The sequence below is a fragment of the Eleginops maclovinus genome, chromosome 11 (genome assembly GCF_036324505.1).
Source record: "Eleginops maclovinus isolate JMC-PN-2008 ecotype Puerto Natales chromosome 11, JC_Emac_rtc_rv5, whole genome shotgun sequence".
NCBI classification, from domain to species: domain Eukaryota; kingdom Metazoa; phylum Chordata; class Actinopteri; order Perciformes; family Eleginopidae; genus Eleginops; species Eleginops maclovinus.
The window spans coordinates 15,788,118-15,805,820 of NC_086359.1; the positions used below are offsets into that span (position 1 = coordinate 15,788,118).

Genomic DNA, 17,703 nt, shown 5'->3' on the forward strand with positions numbered 1-17,703 from the left:
AAAAGTATGTTCCTGCTACTTTACTCTGAAGCTCAGTAGTTAAACATTCCTCTGAGAGAAAATATGTTAATACACTCTAATGATAGCTAATGCAGGGAAAGAGCAAACCACCTAACGTCAGGGGAGTGTTACAGAAACATGAGTTAGGGACACTGTCTATGCAAATATTGCTGTTGTGGTGCTGCCAGATGTTTCTATCATCTGAAGGTATGGTGACCAACAAATGATAAAGTAACGTAAATTAAACAAATGTAATAAGATAAGTAGGATGTATAAAAAGGAGATGTTTTGCTTCTCAGGCTCAACAATCTGTTATTTAGCAGAACAGGTTAACAGAAGCTGGCTTATGCTACCCTCTATTGGCTAAACGCTGATATAGGACAAAGATTGAAACATGGTAAACTGCTCACTCAATTCATACAATAGTCACATAGAAGCTACCTTTAATACATATTTACAATGACACCAGAATAGTGAATATTTGTCCAGTGTTAGCTTAACAGTATATCTAGGCAAGCAAATTCATACAACCAGGCATGTTGATACTGTTTTGTCTGTACTCTTGTCCTTCAGCTGTGTGAGTGTGCTATTATCTTTCAGTATCAGCTGACAACTGCTGGTTTTCAGTATCCATGACCCTGGAATTGGATATTATGTCCTCCATGCAGCGATGACCTCTGACCTGTTGTAATCATTTTTCTTAAGCTGTTGTTGTTTTTTTCCAGCATGAGCATCTCTGTCGCTGACCAACTGAGACTGAAGCTGCTTATGCATGCTGGGTAGCACTGAACATGAGCGACAGATCATAAGCAGGTGGGTGATCTGACGCTCTCAATGGAGGTGTTGAAAAGGATACTTAGATAAGGGTATTTTTGATCAGCTTTGCCTTTTTTGTCACAAAGTGGGACCATTGCTTTTTGGATGGTGCAGGCTGGATGAATGGGTAAACCCCTGTGTTCTGGCAATCTTTTCAAACTCTACATTTACACTATACTGAGGTCCATTATTGGACTGCCTCTGGTATGTCTAGCCAAGGATGCTTTCAGTTTGTGTATCACAGCAGAGGCTGTTGTGCTGTTATAAAATCAAAATGTTATAAACATGAAGTGAAATTCAGTGTATGGCGTCAAATAGAGGACTAAGACAAAGTTAATTTCTTCTGTAGACATAAAGTCTGCATGTACTTTTATTTTACAATACAAGACATCATAAAGACAAAGTTAAACATAACTGATGGCAGAGTTTGCTCTTCTGGCCTCAACGGATACAGAACGTTAGTCACCTACAGATACGGTTAATATCACTGGAACGGACTGTAACCAAAATGTTGGACACATGAAATGAATGGGAGGCCAAAGAACCAGGCACAGATTTAGCACTAGAAAGAGATATGGGCAAACTGCACAACACATGGGACAGTAGAATGATTATTTGATCACGAACATCAAGGCAACTTGGATTACTTGCAAGATAACAATAAGGCACCCTTTTTGACAACTGCTCTACTGATGAGCAGGAATGCCAAGATAATAACAGACAATGAATATTCCACTCAGAAATTTGACCAAAGTTAACACTTATCTTTCATACAATGTGCTTATGAATATTTGTAAAACTGGGTTCACACTAAGGCTTGACCCAAGCATTTTAGATTTTAGTGATAAAGCATATATGCATACACTGAAAAAACTGAAACCTTGTATGAACTTATATAACTATAATATACACTGAACCTAATATTTTGTTATCAAACTTAATATCATTGCTTTCAACTAACCTAATACAGTTGTGTGAAAACTGTTGACATAATACTTTTATTTAAAGTCAATGTTTCAGTTTTTTCAGTGTACTGAAAAATGAACACATGAGCTAATCCATCAGAAAAAACTGAAACATTGACTTTATTTAAATGTCAAAAAATGTCACACAACTGTATTGGGTTAGTATTATTAAGTTTAAATAAAACTGTATGGCATTGCTTTCCACTAACCTAATACAGTTATGTGAAATGTGTTGACATTATACATTTAATTAAAGTCACAATTTCAGTTTTTTCATTGAGCACACAGCAGTTAAGGAGACCACACCAATACAAATACCTCCGTATCCTCCACTGGGTTAGATTGTTACCATTTTATATCCACAACTGCACTGCAGCAAGACATTTTAAATCAAGAGCCCTTCATTTCACACCACAGACCCAGCACATGAAGTCAGATTTCTACAGTTGGTAGAAAGCATCTCCTCCATTCACATTGGCATGTTTGGCAATGTCTGATAAAAGGGAAATACATTTTGAGTGGTTGTATAATAAACTGTTTCATCAACATATGTGCCATTGGACTCTCCACCTTTATGCAATGGTGTGATGACATTAAAAAAAACAATGCATCAGTGTCACGATTAAAATGTACTTATACGTCTTCAAAATCAAAGTTTACTCTTGACTAAGATAAAGTATTTTTCTAATAGGAGGGGAGAACACTCAAATACTATTTCTATTTTTCTCTAGTGTGAAAACAGGTAAAAAGGAGAACAAACTGTCTGTGTTGAATCCCATCCCTGCGGCTTATGTGGATGCAAAGATTCAGACATGTTCCACGTGTTCACCTGGTCATTCGGCTTTATGTTAACATTTAGTTATATGAACAGACTGGCTTTTATAAATTAGTTTTAACTATGACCATGTATCTTTTCATTCCCTTCAAGTTAGCTGCACACACCAACTGATGATCTCCAGTGATGCTTCTCTGTTTGCATTATTTGTGGCTGATCAGATTATCCAGATTCTGGTCACAGGCCAACAAACAGGTTTCTCAACCTAAGACACCCTGAGGGAAGCTCAATGTAATTCTGATAGCCAACAGCCAAACCATATGGACTTGAGGAGTGGCAGTAAAACTTTAATCCTGCACAGAGCACAAATCTGTGTGCAGTATCTTTAAAGACTGTTAACGTGTGTCACCAGACACAGAAACTTGAGCTGTCCAAAGTTGTTCAACTTGTTTTGTGTGCATGGAGAAATCTCAGCCCTGTCCCTAACAGAATAACAATTCTGTAATGTTGTGTTATGATGAGGTAAAATACAAATTAAGGTTGACTTTTTTAAATCCAGAACAACTTTGGCAATGAAAAAAAAGAAAAATGTATATTCCAGTCATGGCATGTTTTCATAGCAACATTTGTAAAATGGCTTAGGCCAATATAATCTAGCTCTGAATTACAATAACGCGGTACTACTTCCACATTCTAGTAGGCAGTTTCTATCCCATATATAATGAGCACATCCAAAAACAATACGCCTTGAAAAAGGATGTGACAACACTGTGTTATGAGTTGAGCACCCTCAGCTGGTTGTAAAACTACACATAAGCTAGGTATACCTAGTCACAGGTATCATAATTGAGGACTTATTTAAATATGTTTAGACGTAGGAGATTCAAACATTCACAGATTGAAACATACAACAATAAATATGCTAATTAAATTCTGAATCATTTTCAATTTTCCCAAACCCTAATTAAGACCTGTCCCCTTTAACATGTATCACTTCAGAAGATTACACATCATCTTTGCATTAAAACTTCAATAAGATCAGAGAAACGCTAGTCTAATGAATCATTTGTGATTTTAAAAAGAACTGGACTCAGTGCTTTACTGCTCTTAGTAAATCGCCACAGTGCAGAACCAAAGGGTTCCTAGGATAGTGCCTTGAGGTACACCTGCCCCCTAGCTGTTGGCTGAGGTTCCAGCAGTGAGCATTGGCAGCTCCCTGTTCCCATGGTGTCTGGGTATGGCAGTCACCATCCTTCAGTTGGTCACCATCCATTCATTTCAGCTCGTCTTCTGTGCTTCAATGTGCAATGTGGGCCAAACTCCACAAACAAACTGAACGAAGATAGGAGCAATTACTAAATGTCTGAATAAATTCAATAATGCAATCAAATAAAAGCTATGATTATTACAAAGGCCTGGAACTAGACCTACCTTTATATTTGGTCTGTGCTTGAGGTAGGTTGACCTGATCTGCAGGCTAAAAAAGGTGAATATTAGATTTAAGATATATGAATTAACTAGCTCACTCTATGAAAACTCATCGTTGGAGCTTACCTGAGTAGTATGTGTAGGTAGGATCCAAGGCCAGTGAAGATGTGCCACCAGGCATGGAACTGTGTTGCTACTCCAACACCGGGGGGAAGTTTGTGTCTACTGGCTCTGATTGACAGAAAAAACATGTATTGTATCTCCAACAGTACGGGGTTCTTCTAAAGAGGGGGCTAATACATTGTCTTTATAAATGTAGTTTTATGTTTGTACTTTTACCAATCAAAATCTAAACATGCATTCTGCATTTTGGATAAGAAAATACAGTTCTATTTATATGCATTCGTGTGTGGGTTTTTTGAGACTCCCCTGACGGTCACCCAAATCGTACTTGTAATGTCTTATATCTATAGCCAATCAGATGTCTCTTCCATTCTAAGCCAATCACATGAGCGCGCCCCCAGGAAGGGTATGATTTCTTGCTTTCATAATGTAGTGCTTCATATCCGCATTTTGCGCTGTCCGGAGCTGACAGGTCAACTTCAACATTGTGGATCATGAAATACAAGTGTGAATCCTTCTGTGTGCATTTGTGTATTATGAGCCTGATCTGACCCTACATATTTAGACTCTTATTTCACATAACCTGAGAGATATCTCCAACTTGTCCTTGATTAAAGTAACAGACTGTTGATGTTAACATTAGTTAACATCAACAGTCACATCACAGTTGAATTAAAACTGCTGTCAGAACTCCCAATGAAAATTGTTATATAATAGTGTATTTGTATGTTACTTCTGTTGTTACTGTTATGTTGACTATTGAAACCCGGGCATATTCACATTATCAAATCTGACCCTTTTTGAAACTAATTTGGACACCCATGGCTTACATAATAAGAGGGCCCTTACTATAGTTCCACTGCTAATACTCACCTTAATGTGTTGCAGAAGATGTTGTCAATGTTCCACAGTAGGAACCCTAACATAAAAACTCCTAAGGAGGTGTAACACAGCGGTCTGAGCCATGGATACACCCTAACATTGAAACAAAAACCACAAAGAAAACCCATTAGCAAGTTATTTCCTAAACAGAAGACTGATGAACAATCACTCTTTTGATATATAAATGTTTTACATTTAACACTCTTGGCAAACATACCATGTAACAATGAAGATAGATCGCATCACTAGGCAAGCTACTAGAGTACCATACATGACCTGGAAGAAGACAAATTTGATTATTTTTGGCCTTGAAAGTTGAGAAGGAATCACGGGGCAAGACAAATGAACATTTAGTCTCCCAACTATTTATACATTTATATGACCTTATAGGCTCTCTGGTGGGGACCCATTACTGAATTCCAGGCAGCCAATGTACATTGAGATTATTGATAAACTGTTGACACAGTCAGCTAGCATAGCCTTTTGAGCATAGATTAGAGTGGTGCAGTAATGATGTATTTTTGTAGGCCGAAATCGAAGTAAGCATCACAAGGGCTCCCTTACAAAATGATTTTCCCTTGATGTAAAAAACTAACTTAGGCTATAATCTAACTACATCACGGTCGCAGGAATTTACGTCACCAACGCTAAGCTCAAAGTGGTGGTTAACACAGGACGGTTAGACTTTAGATGTTCACCAGGGGGATCTCTACAGACATATCATATGTCGTAGAATAAAAGATGAGAATCTCTTAAGCTTGAAATTATTTATTTTTTTAAACGTTGACTTAGAGACGAACCGGATTTGGTCAAATGCTAAATCATTACATTACTCATTCCTGCACCTCTCTATACAAGCATTGTTGTCTCTCAAATGTGGTTAATCATTCAGTTCTGTTTCCTTGCGTGTAATTAGCATAGGGCCTATTGATTTTTTTGTCTTTTTATATATAAGATGTTATCTTTTTGTTGTTTATTTCTTTCTTTAGGTAAAACAATCCTTACAATGAAACTATGTAATAATGTTTTGATGAAATATACCAACTCATGTCCACACAAAATGATAATCTGAAGGGTCATATGTCAATTATAGGTTTTCTTATAGGTTTTCCAAACAGGTTGTGAAAAACTATGTTGAGTTTCAGTAAATAGACAAGAGAGTATGTAATGCTTTGTTACATTCCACATATCCACATACACGAGGAAACATTGAAAAATAAGTACATGCACTCAGCACAAACTCTATTTAAAGGAAGTAGAAAGCTAAAGTCAGGCTCCAAACCACTAAACAGCAGTGTGATTAGTAAACAAAGGCTGCTCTGTCACATGACCTTAACTGAGTATAGCAGACGTGGCTGTGTGTTGAGTTTAGGGCATTGTATTTGTGTTAATAGCTACACCCTAACTCTAAAAAGTTAAATACAGGGTTTCTGCTGGGCCTAACTCCACTCCCCCCCTTGGAATTTTAGAGAAACATTTTTTAAGATGTTTTTTTTATTTTAAAGTGTAAAATAAAAGTGCAAACTCCATTTAAAAAGTAGCTCAAAATGTACACGTATTTTGAATATATGCGTATTGTCTTTGGTATAAAATTCTACTTTGTGTTTAAAAGCACAACATCCAATAAGTGTTGTTTGCTAAATTGACAAGCCCAATGTTTGCTCAAGGTTGACATGACTCCAGGCACGCTGCGCCCAAATAACAAACAATAGGCAATCTGATAGTTGAACAAGGCACAAAGTTAAACTTTACCTGGTGAAAGACTGGCTCCTTCCAATGTAAGTACACCTGCAGGAGGAAATACAGAAAATGCTCAAAAAGATATGATGGGTATGGTGTTTTATGTACATTATGGTTCAAACATAATAATCACTGTAAAAGTGAAAGTGGATACTCACCAATGTGACTGAGAAACTGAAGATTAACAATAATGCAATGGGGAATAAACTGGTGGTGTTCTCTTGTTTGAAACACTCGTATCTAAAATAGAAAAACAAGTTTATTTTAAATGTTCAGCTTTAGGAACCATAAAGACAAAAAAGCAAATAATGAAAGGATACATGTGTAAGAAATGTAGAGAGAAAAGTAGAGAGTATCTCCTCACCCGACAATCAAGTTGATCAATTTAATTGCCACATGATGTCACAACCTAAGTGAAATAAGATAACTACAGCTCCTAATACATCTGTTTTTCAGAGTCATCTGCTCTGACAGATCATCACACAGAAAAAGAGGGCTGAACGGCAGCATCCAGTGAAATCAACTGTAATCCCAGTGACTGATATCTCAAAAAGAGACGCAGGCACCAACGCCATCCAGCCTATTATGTAACAGCCACACATTGGCCAAAAAGGATCCAAGGCCGGTGTCCAACTCCTTCGCACTATTTTTAGATTTTGAAGGCTAAAGACAGTTAAAGAAAAGGTGCATTTTCAGTCTATGACAGACAATATTGTGGACCATCTGCTGTCCTGTATCCTGAATATCTATGGAGTTCACAAAGAGGCCATTGCACAAATATTAGAATAAAGTGTGCCATAAGGCCTATCGTTAATTTAAGGCCTGACAAGACCTTAGGAAATAAACCATGAGCCCCTGAGTGAAAAATATGGAAAAGACTGCCATAAACCAAAACATCTTTGCCAATCAGTACCACCAGTTTAAGGCTCTTACACCTGGACCTTCTGTAAGGGCGAATGCAGGACCAAAACAGAGGAACGGCATAAGGGAGGCTCTGTGACCTCTGATGTGCCATTGAACCTAGCTCAAGGGAGTTTTGTCTCCATACAGTGGGGCAAAAAAGTATTTAGTCAGCCACCAATTGTGCAAGTTCTCCCATTTAAAAAGATGAGAGAGGCCTGTAATTTCTATCATAGGTATACCTCAACTATGAGAGACAAAATGAGAAAAAAAAAATCCAGGAAATCACATTGTAGGATTTTTAATGAATTAATTGGTAAATTCCTCGGTAAAATAAGTATTTGGTCACCTACAAACAAGCAAGATTTCTGGCTCTCACAGACCTGTAACTTCTTCTTTAAGAGGCTCCTCTGTCCTCCACTCGTTACCTGTATTAATGGCAACTTTTTGAACTCGTTATCAGTATAAAAGACACCTGTCCACAACCTCAAACAGTCATACTCCAAACTCCACTATGGCCAAGACCAAAGAGCTGTCAAAGGAGACCAGACACAAAATTGTAGACCTGCACCAGGCTGGGAAAACTGAATCTGCAATAGGTAAGCAGCTTGGTGTGAAGAAATCAACTGTGGGAGCAATTATTAGAAAATGGAAGACATACAAGACCACTGCTAATCTCCCTCGATCTGGGGCTCCACGCAAGATCTCACCCCGTGGGGTCAAAATGATCACAAGAACGGTGAGCAAGAATCCCAGAACCACACGGGGGGACCTAGTGAATGACCTGCAGAGAGCTGGGACCAAAGTAACAGAGGCTACCATCAGTAACACACTACGCCGCCAGGGACTTAAATCCTGCAGTTCCAGACGTGTCCCCCTGCTTAAGCCAGTACATGTCCAGGCCCGTCTGAAGTTTGCTAGAGGGCATTTGGATGATCCAGAAGAGGGTTGGGAGAATGTCATATGGTCATATGAAACCAAAATAGAACTTTTTGGTAAAAACTCAACTCGTCGTGTTTGGAGGAGAAAGAATGCAGAGTTGCATCCAAAGAACACCATACCTACTGTGAAGCGTGGGGGTGGAAACATCATGCTTTGGGGCTGTTTTTCTGCAAAGGGACCAGGACGACTGATCCGTGTAAAGGAAAGAATGAATGGGGCCATGTATCGTGAGATTTTGAGTGAAAACCTCCTTCCATCAGCAAGGGCACTGAAGATGAAGCGTGGCTGGGTCTTTCAGCATGACAATGATCCCAAACACACCGCCAGGGCAACGAAGGAGTGGCTTCCTAAGAAGCATTTCAAGGTCCTGGAGTGGCGTAGCCAGTCTCCAGATCTCAACCCCATAGAAAATCTTTGGAGGGAGTTGAAAGTCTGTTGCCCAGCGACAGCCCCAACACATCACTGCTTTAGAGGAGATCTGCATGGAGGAATGGGCCAAAATACCAGCAACAGTGTGTGAAAACCTTGTGAAGACTTACAGAAAACGTTTGACCTCTGCCATTGCCAACAAAGGGTATATAACAAAGTATTGAGATGAACTTTTGTTATTGACCAAATACTTATTTTCCACAATAATTTGAAAATAAATTCTTTAAAAATCCTACAATGTGATTTCCTGGATTTTCTTTTCTCATTTTGTCTCTCATAGTTGAGGTATACCTATGATAAAAATTACAGGCCTCTCTCATCTTTTTAAATGGGAGAACTTGCACAATTGGTGGCTGACTAAATACTTTTTTGCCCCACTGTATATGGAGTAGAGGAAGGCAGGTGAGTTCCCCTGAAAAAATAATGTTTTGCTCTACATTCCCTTGCTGCAGCTTCCATTCTCCAGGTAGGAGTAACCCTCTTGAGGTCTGTCAATCTCCAATTATTTCATCCTTTAACATAGAAACCTTAACATATACTCGAAATTGTTAGTCTACAATCAGATTAGAAATGATATGTCCTTTACAATATAGTATGCTTCACAGCCACAAGAAAAAGAAACACTGTACTTTCTTACAGTGGATCAAGGGATAGGTGAGGGATTCACTAGTTTACTTTACAATCACAACAAATATGTTCTCAGTTAACGTCCTTAACATTTAAACAGCAATAGATCTAAAAGGTTGAGCCACTTACAGGCAGTAGACAAAGACGCATGTGCTGTAGATCATTGGCAACTCATCCAGTAACTGCAAATGAGAACACAAAGAAACCACATACTGTATCAGTACATTTAAGACTATATTTGATTCATATATGTTCATCAATTTGAGATCATTACTTTATGTACATTTGCTGATATATTAACAATGTCATGTTTCACTGAAGCCCACCTGCATCTCATATAGCAGCGTCATGTGGAAGCACCAGGAACCAACGCCAACAGCTGGATAATGGACAGACAACCCCATAAAACATTCAAACTCAAAGTCAGGACACTATTAACCAATGTGATTAATGGGATCAGAAGCACACCTGGAAGGTTGGTTGTTAATAGCTATAATATGTAAACTAAAGGTGTGGTTGCTAATGTGTAGCCGGGTAATTTGTGGTTTCAACAGACTTACCTGCCAGTCCGAGGAAAGAGCAGATGTAGCGAAATTCAAGGCCGTCTCGAAACGTCTGGATGGCCCCATAAATGGGAGGAAGGATCATAATCAGGTTGCTGACAGTGTTCCCTGTTCAACAAGACACCACAGACAAATTAAATCCAGGCGACACCTTGTATACGACATTTGAACAACTCTGAATGACCTCTGATGGGTGATGGGTGACATGGGAGACCTGAGAGGGGGACAGGCTGGGTTACATGTAGTGATCATTACAACACCAGCATGAACATAGTTGTACCACAGAAAGCAGATTACTGCACTAAGGGTTCATGCAAACTGCCACTAAAACGTGCTGTCATTTAGTAGTATCTATCTAGGTCTGCATTGTTGAAGTCATTTGTCAAGTAAATAAATATTGATTCACTTTAAATAGTTTGACAATAACACAATTAAATAGCACTATATTATAATGTCACTATTAAATAAAACACATCATAGATCATATCAATAAAAAAGGTTTTATTGAGTTATTTAAACCAAAATAATCGTTTTCATACAAACGAAGGTTATAATAAAGGCTGTATACATAGTTTTTGTAATGAAATTGTTGTGTAATGAAATGCAGAAGGATTTATTTTTTTTAAAAGTAATTTTTGGGGGCTTTTTGCCTTTAATCGGATAGGAGAGTGGAGAGTGACAGGAAAGTAGGAGAGAGAGTCGGGGTGGGAACCGGAAAGGACCACGGGTCGGGAATCGAACCCGGGTTGCAGGCGTACGGTGCAGGTGCCCCAGCCAGTTGCACCACGGCCGGGGTCTGCAGAAGGATTTTTAAATATAAAGACGATGTCTTCCTTTACAAAAGAATGGGAATAATAAAAACTGAATATAAATAAACAAGTCCATATGTGCTATATTTAGCTCTACTTCTTAGGCTGTTGTTTCTTTTTTTTCTATTATTCGTCATTCACAGTTTTATATTGATACCCACATTGAGTACCCCCATACCGAGCCTGTTCTATTTAAATTGAGAGTTTGGAATTTGGAATTGAGTGACTGTCTGTGTGTTCCAGCCCTGTGATTGACTGGGGACCTGTTAATGCTTACCCTGCCTCTCTGGATAAATGGATGAATATTATCGGGGTACGATGGATTGGGATTTGGTTGGAAAACATTTGATGATGTAACCTTGGTCTGTAATTCATTGTGATGGGCATTTGTCCTTGTTGAATTTGCTTCAAGTTTTAAAGACTTAGCAATAATAAATTAGGGTAAAACCAATTGGCATATAAATCAGTATTCACAATTGTTAGTTGCGTCTCTTATTTATTTACAATGTAATGACGGCAGTGATGCTATAAATCCTAAAATCAGCGGATAAACCTGGGACGGGCAAATGAAAAGGACTTCAAGGACATTGTTGAGAACTGTACTGCGTTTGTGTTTGCATATCTCATCAGGCCAGGCCATTGCTGCGTTTTTACTAAACTATGAATACTTATCAGGCCCACGGAGAACCTCGTAAAAAAGGGCAACATTGATCCTGCGATTCTCCTGGGTGTGGCTTTAGATAAACTAAGGTGTGTAAAACATTCAGGCTAACCAGGACATAAAGTAGTTTGAGAACTAATACTGAATTTCCTGGAATGTTGCCCCTTTTGCTTAATCTGCAGGTGTCTGATAAAGGCTGAGACCTTGGAAAGGCCATTTAAAATGTGTGAACTGTGTTGAGTGATAATAAATGCAAACATGCAAAGAATAATACATCATGTGAGTGTTTTCTTTTTCAAATTTCAATATCAACTACAAACATCTGATTATGCTGAGATGCCTCCCCCCTAGAGACACTTTTTTGCCTCCCCCTGTGGCTTTCGCCCGTCACCATGCACTATTGTTCCAATGTTTTTTTCCTTGTAACCTGAATCAACGTTTGAATGCCAAACAATTTCTAGCTACAGAAACAACTATCTAGCTAGGCAGCATGTCTTTAGTGCAAACAAAAGCTTCATCTGTCAGTATCCTTAAGATGTGACATTTACATCAGCATCAATGTTTAAAAACCTTTCAATGATATTAATTGATAGAGTATGCTGGATGCAGTAAGGCTATTCTACTTCCAGACCTCAGCCTACAAGTAGCACTTTTAGTACTCTTAAATGATGACTCGATGACTCAACTTTGACCCACTTAGCTTCTGTTTACCCTGAACTATCTGTTTGCATCACGTAGTACCTTTAACCTCATTGATAATAAGATAATAACTGAAAGGTCCCTAACATACAGTTAATAGTGTACTCAAAATGTGTATTAGAATAGGAATGACTAGTATTTGTCCAATGTAGTTTGGTTCGTGCTTTTGAAGAAAAGCATGATAGAAAAACCCTTTGTCATGTGTCAAAAGTCCAGCTGACATGGTGTTTTTTTAACTGTTTGACACAAACAACGTTTAAATCTAAGATAACAGATCCTGCAGAACCAGTTTAAGCCTTGATAGCATTGAGGGAATGCGTTATCACGTTTCATGTGTTGCATTGTGAATGCACTGCAAAGGGAGACGTTCAGGACCACGTTCAATAGTGGACTGAAATACTACAAATCGCTCTCAGCGTGGAATGAAGTGAAACTGTGGTGCATGTCATACCGTTTGCTAACACTCACATACAGTAAAGCTGTGCTAAACCGCTCGACACAGAACAGGTGGACTGTATAACCGCGGTGGAAAGCTTTTCTTTTTCCGCATTTAGTATTATAATGCCATAAGAGCTAGCTAACATTTGGCTTAAACTATTATCCGCCGGGCTAATACCATAACACCAGCCGCTACTCACGCTTGATGTTTACGTTATCGAGGGGTTAGGCTACTGTACGTACACATGATGGCCGTCCTTAACCAAAGACTCTTTAAACGAACTGCAACATTCACAAATGTCACTAATAAGATGCATTTCTTTCTACTTACAGAATTCCGCAATGTAAAAAGTGGCGACATAATTTTCTTCGCACCAGTCCAACGTTGAGGTCGGCTGCCCCCAGTATCCGTGCCTGTCTGCGGAGGGAGCCATGATGGAAAGGTGGAGGCTGCAGCACGCTGCTAACGGATCTGTAGTGTCATCACAGCCGGAGCACAGCCACCCTGCCCCGGCACAACGATGGAAGGCAGATAACAGTGATAACTTGTTACAGTGATTACAGATAACAGCAGTGCCTGCCCTACATCGTTTCATCTTGTGACCCCGGAAATGTTGAGTATTCGAATGTTTTATGTTGAAATGCAGTGGTGGAAAGTCAAAGAGTTCATACTGAAGTCCAGTACTATCTCGAAGTGCAATGCTAAATTATACAATATATTACAAAACGTTGTTTGTGTGCAACAGTAAGATGCTGCGTAATGAAACAATTTTAACGATCTAATAATGTCATATATTTACTTAAGAATGTAGGACGTTTTCCTTATGGAGTATTTTGACATACATATATTGATCTTTTTATTTCAGGAAAGGATCTCACTTCCACATAATGAGTACTTTCATTTTTGGTACTTTAAGTATTGTGATGCCTATACTTCTGAGTATTTAGTACTTGTTTACTTAACCCTTAGATGCAGAAGTGGGTCAAAAATGACCCGGTGAGGTTGTTTTCTTGAAATATCTTCGTAATGAAAAATTGTTATCATTTCATATTCCAGGTATTCCTCAAAAAACATGTTTTTGATATAATGCCATTTACAGTTTTAACTTACCTTTTATACATTTTAAGAAATTGTAGTTTTTGTATTACTACCCCAAGCTTCCATAAGTGGGTCAAAAATGACCCGCATGCATTTTCTATGGAATCCAATGGGAACCTTTGATTCTTATCAACTGTGGCTGTCAGGAATACATTAACTGTGGACCACACAGACTATATCTGAAGTGTCACCCCTCAGGAAGATTATTTTACACAGCAAGAGCTGATAAGTGTAAGTATTATCTTCATATAATATTGTGTGTGTGTGTGTGTGTTTCATGACTGTTGTTATTATTATGTATCAACAAATTAGCCTACTTTATAACTAGCTAACACTAGCTAGCTAACTAAGATAGCTAACATTACTATATGTATTGTGTGTGTGTGTGTGTGTGTGTGTGTGTGTGTGTGTGTGTGTGTGTGTGTGTGTGTGTGTGTGTGTGTGAGTGTATTCATTTATATAGCTACATATTGATCTATTGAAAACATTACTCTTATGTTTCCTCATCCAAGGTGTCATGGCTGCTAGATACACAGCTGAAATGGTCCTACAGATGCTGGATGATGGAGAGGCAGTAACGGGGTTGGACTCCGAGTCTGAAATTTCTGATGATGAGGACCCAGACTATTGTCCAGGTGGCAGTGGCAGTCGTCCACCTGGAAATCCAACTGAACAGGATCAATCTGACTCAGAATATTCCTCTTCTGTGTCTTCTGAAGAAGAAATTGTCCAAATCATGTCCAACAGAATGAGTCGGAAGGGCTCTTACTGGAGCGAGTTACCTCCCACCCAGGGCAGAACACAGAGCCACAATATCCTCAAAAGTCGGTCAGGGCCTGCACAAGGGCTTAGCACCACTGTCTCACCAAAAGATGCATGGGAGCTCTTTATCACTGATGATATAATACAAGAGGTGATGAAGTGCACAAACTTGGAAGGACGGAGAGTAGCAACAGCTAGAGGAAAAGAATGGAAAAATGTCACCAAAGAAGAATTCATGACCTTCATTGGATTGACCCTGCTTGCAGGAAGTGAGAAGAACTGGGATGTATCAGTCCGTGAGCTGTTTGGGAGTCCTCTACATAATCCCATGTACAAGGCCACTATGGCTGTTGGAAGATTTGAAGACATTCGCCGTACCTTGCGCTTCAATGATAAGAGGACCAGCACCCAGAATTCAAGAGCGGCATCACCAATGCACGACGGCTCTTCCTCAAAGAGCTGTCAAAGGAGCTTTTCACACCACACATGAGGAGTCGACTGGAAGGCTGCCCCCAACTGCAAACCCCGATTATTGAAGCAACGGAAAGGTGTGGGGTGACAAAAGCCACAACCCAGCCACAGGAAAGAAGCAGACAGGGCCAACCAAAGAGAAAGAGGTGTCAGATCTGCCCAAGTAACAAAGATCGCAAAGTCAACAATAGGTGTGGGAAATGCAATGTACCTGTGTGCAATGATCACAGCCAGAAACAGGTAGTTTGTCTGAACTGCATACAGTGATGAGACAAGAAGGCAAAACAGGGAAAAGAGAGAGGAACTGTCAATGACTAGACAGTTACACACATACATACACACAAACACACACACACACACACACACACACACACACACAAACACACACACAGACTAAGACACAGACACAGACACACACACACACACACACACACACACACACACAATGGATGTTCACATTTTTCTATTGCTGTTCTGGGTAATTTTCTTTTTCAAAAATGTTAAAAAGTGAAAAATAAAGATATTTCAAACATGAAATCATTCTTGTGTGGTCCTGAATATAACACTAAATATTATACAAGTGATTATTCTTAACCAAATTGACAAAAATGGCATAAAAACACATTGATTCTAATATGGGTCATTTTTGACCCACTTATGGAAGAGTGTAGGGTCCAGTCACTCGTGCATCTAAGGGTTAAGTAACATTTTAGATCAGGACTTTTAATTGTAACAAAGTATTTGAACAATTTAATAATGCTACTTTTACTGAAGTAAAACATCTGAATGGAAATGGGTAGTAGCCTATGGGTCCCCAGCAATTGCAAACTGCCTGATGCTTACTTGCATGGGCATATGATCCATAAAACATAATAGAAATGGATTTGGCGTTCTCTATAACCCCAACATCACTCCAATATTGTCCAAATCGGTCAAGCTATTTTAAAACTTTTTTCCATATTATACGTGAGTATGCTTATTCATTCTAAATATCACCATGTATGCTAATTGTGTAAATTGCCCAACTTCTACAAGTACAAATCTGGCAGTTTCTTAATGCCAGGGACCCATTTTATAAATGTTTACAGAAAGCTTTGGGGTACTCAGCATTCCTGGGATCACAGTGCTGGCAATTAGCACACAAGAAAAGTCTTTTTTAGCTTTGGGTTATGTTGGGAATTAAAATGGGGGTGGGCTTTGTGTTGATGGGGGTTGGGGCATCAATAGAACAATAGATCAGAATCAGAAGTATTTTATTTTTCCCAAAATGGGAATTTTTTGAAATTTAGGAATTACATTCAAACGGAATTAATGAAAAGGCTTCACATTTTCAAATATGCACATACATTTTCTAACATCCACTCTTTTTTAAGATTGTTTTGTATACATTATCAAGCATGGTAGTGGCAAATATTATAATCACAATGTTTCTGATCTTGTAATCAATTAAATAATAAACACTTTTGGTGTATATAAATCATCATACTATTACCCACCCACAGAGTACGGTTTGTGAAACAGGCTGTGTTTTATGAAACTGATACAAGCAAATGGGAAGTACATCAGTAATAAAAGAGGGTATAAGAAGACAGTATAAACACAGCTTGTTGAATTTGAAAATGAATGATGGCTTCAGGCTCAAGTGCTGACCTTAAAATAGAAGTATCCCACCACCACCCTCCCCATTTAACAACATTCACTGATATTTTGTATCCCACTCTTTCATGTCATTATGTAATTATGTTTTAGGGAGGTTGTGTACAGGACTGTAAACATCCCCCCACATTGCCATCCCATCTATTTCTTTTCAGTCACCATTAAATACCTTATAACAAACTCTCGTTCTTTTCAATACTGCTGTTTGGTTAAATGCACTGTTATAAAAGGTTTGAGAGAGTGAGGCCGTAATGTTAACAGCACAATTTCTAGGGAAATTAGCACCTTTTAAAAATAAAAGAAACTCCTACTTTATTACATACAGGACTTACATATTTACACCAAACCACCAAAGAGTGGTTAATGTTGTATGTATTTGTTTTGTGAAGTACTTTGAGCTCCTTTATGTATGACAAATGCTCTATAAATAAAGTTTGATTTGATTTGAAAAGTCACATTCTTTTTTTATGACTTATGGATCTATAATTAACTGTTTTACTTTGAATAGTTTTGAAATAAGATACAGGATGACATTTGTAAACGTTAAGTTTATCATTGTTTATGTATTATACTGTAATATATTAATTGAGAATGCACATTTTTATTCAAAGCTTAAATAAATGTCTTATGATATATTATTCCATACACATGACATTTGTCCACTAGATCACAAACAATCATTGTTCTATCATGAACCCAGTTGTCCTCTAGATGGTGTGATATACTAAAAAGCTCACAAAACACATTGCAGTGACAATACAACATACTCTCATGTTAACTGATTTTATTAATCTCACAATTAGTCTTCTCCCTAGCCAACTAGATTATAATATTCAGATCTTTTATTTAAACCCTTTCCTATGAATAATAAAGCATTTTCTCACTGTTAATCTTGTAGTTTTCATTGGTAACCTAATG

At 38.3% G+C, this 17,703-nt stretch overlaps 1 protein-coding gene and 1 long non-coding RNA gene across 2 annotated transcripts; one reads left to right on the forward strand and one right to left on the reverse strand.

Annotated features, from left to right (window-relative positions):
* Positions 1-1,149: 1,149 nt before the first annotated feature.
* On the reverse strand, positions 1,150-13,339 carry acer3 (alkaline ceramidase 3). The gene is made up of 11 exons (XM_063895458.1): positions 13,129-13,339; positions 10,188-10,298; positions 9,954-10,006; positions 9,757-9,809; positions 6,888-6,969; positions 6,742-6,777; positions 5,207-5,265; positions 4,981-5,082; positions 4,111-4,215; positions 3,988-4,033; positions 1,150-3,888 (listed from the first exon to the last, which is right to left on the reverse strand). The coding sequence occupies exons 1-11, from the start codon at positions 13,229-13,231 to the stop codon at positions 3,835-3,837; spliced, it is 804 nt and encodes a 267-aa protein (XP_063751528.1). The 5' UTR covers positions 13,232-13,339; the 3' UTR covers positions 1,150-3,834.
* LOC134872246 (uncharacterized) lies at positions 12,735-17,535 on the forward strand. The gene is made up of 3 exons (XR_010166785.1): positions 12,735-13,032; positions 13,131-14,127; positions 14,409-17,535. It is a non-coding gene; the product is annotated as an uncharacterized LOC134872246 (long non-coding RNA).
* The last annotated feature ends 168 nt before the right edge of the window (positions 17,536-17,703 follow it).

Bases quoted from the DNA above. Each gene is read 5' to 3' on its own strand.
- acer3 (XM_063895458.1), bottom strand. From the start codon at position 13,231: ATGGCTCCCTCCGCAGACAGGCACGGATACTGGGGGCAGCCGACCTCA. The intron at 4,034-4,110 runs GTAAGCTCCAAC...CACCTTTTTTAG, and splicing joins TACCTACACATACTACTCAG to CCTGCAGATCAGGTCAACCT. The intron at 3,889-3,987 runs GTAGGTCTAGTT...ATCTTCGTTCAG, and splicing joins AGCACAGACCAAATATAAAG to TTTGTTTGTGGAGTTTGGCC.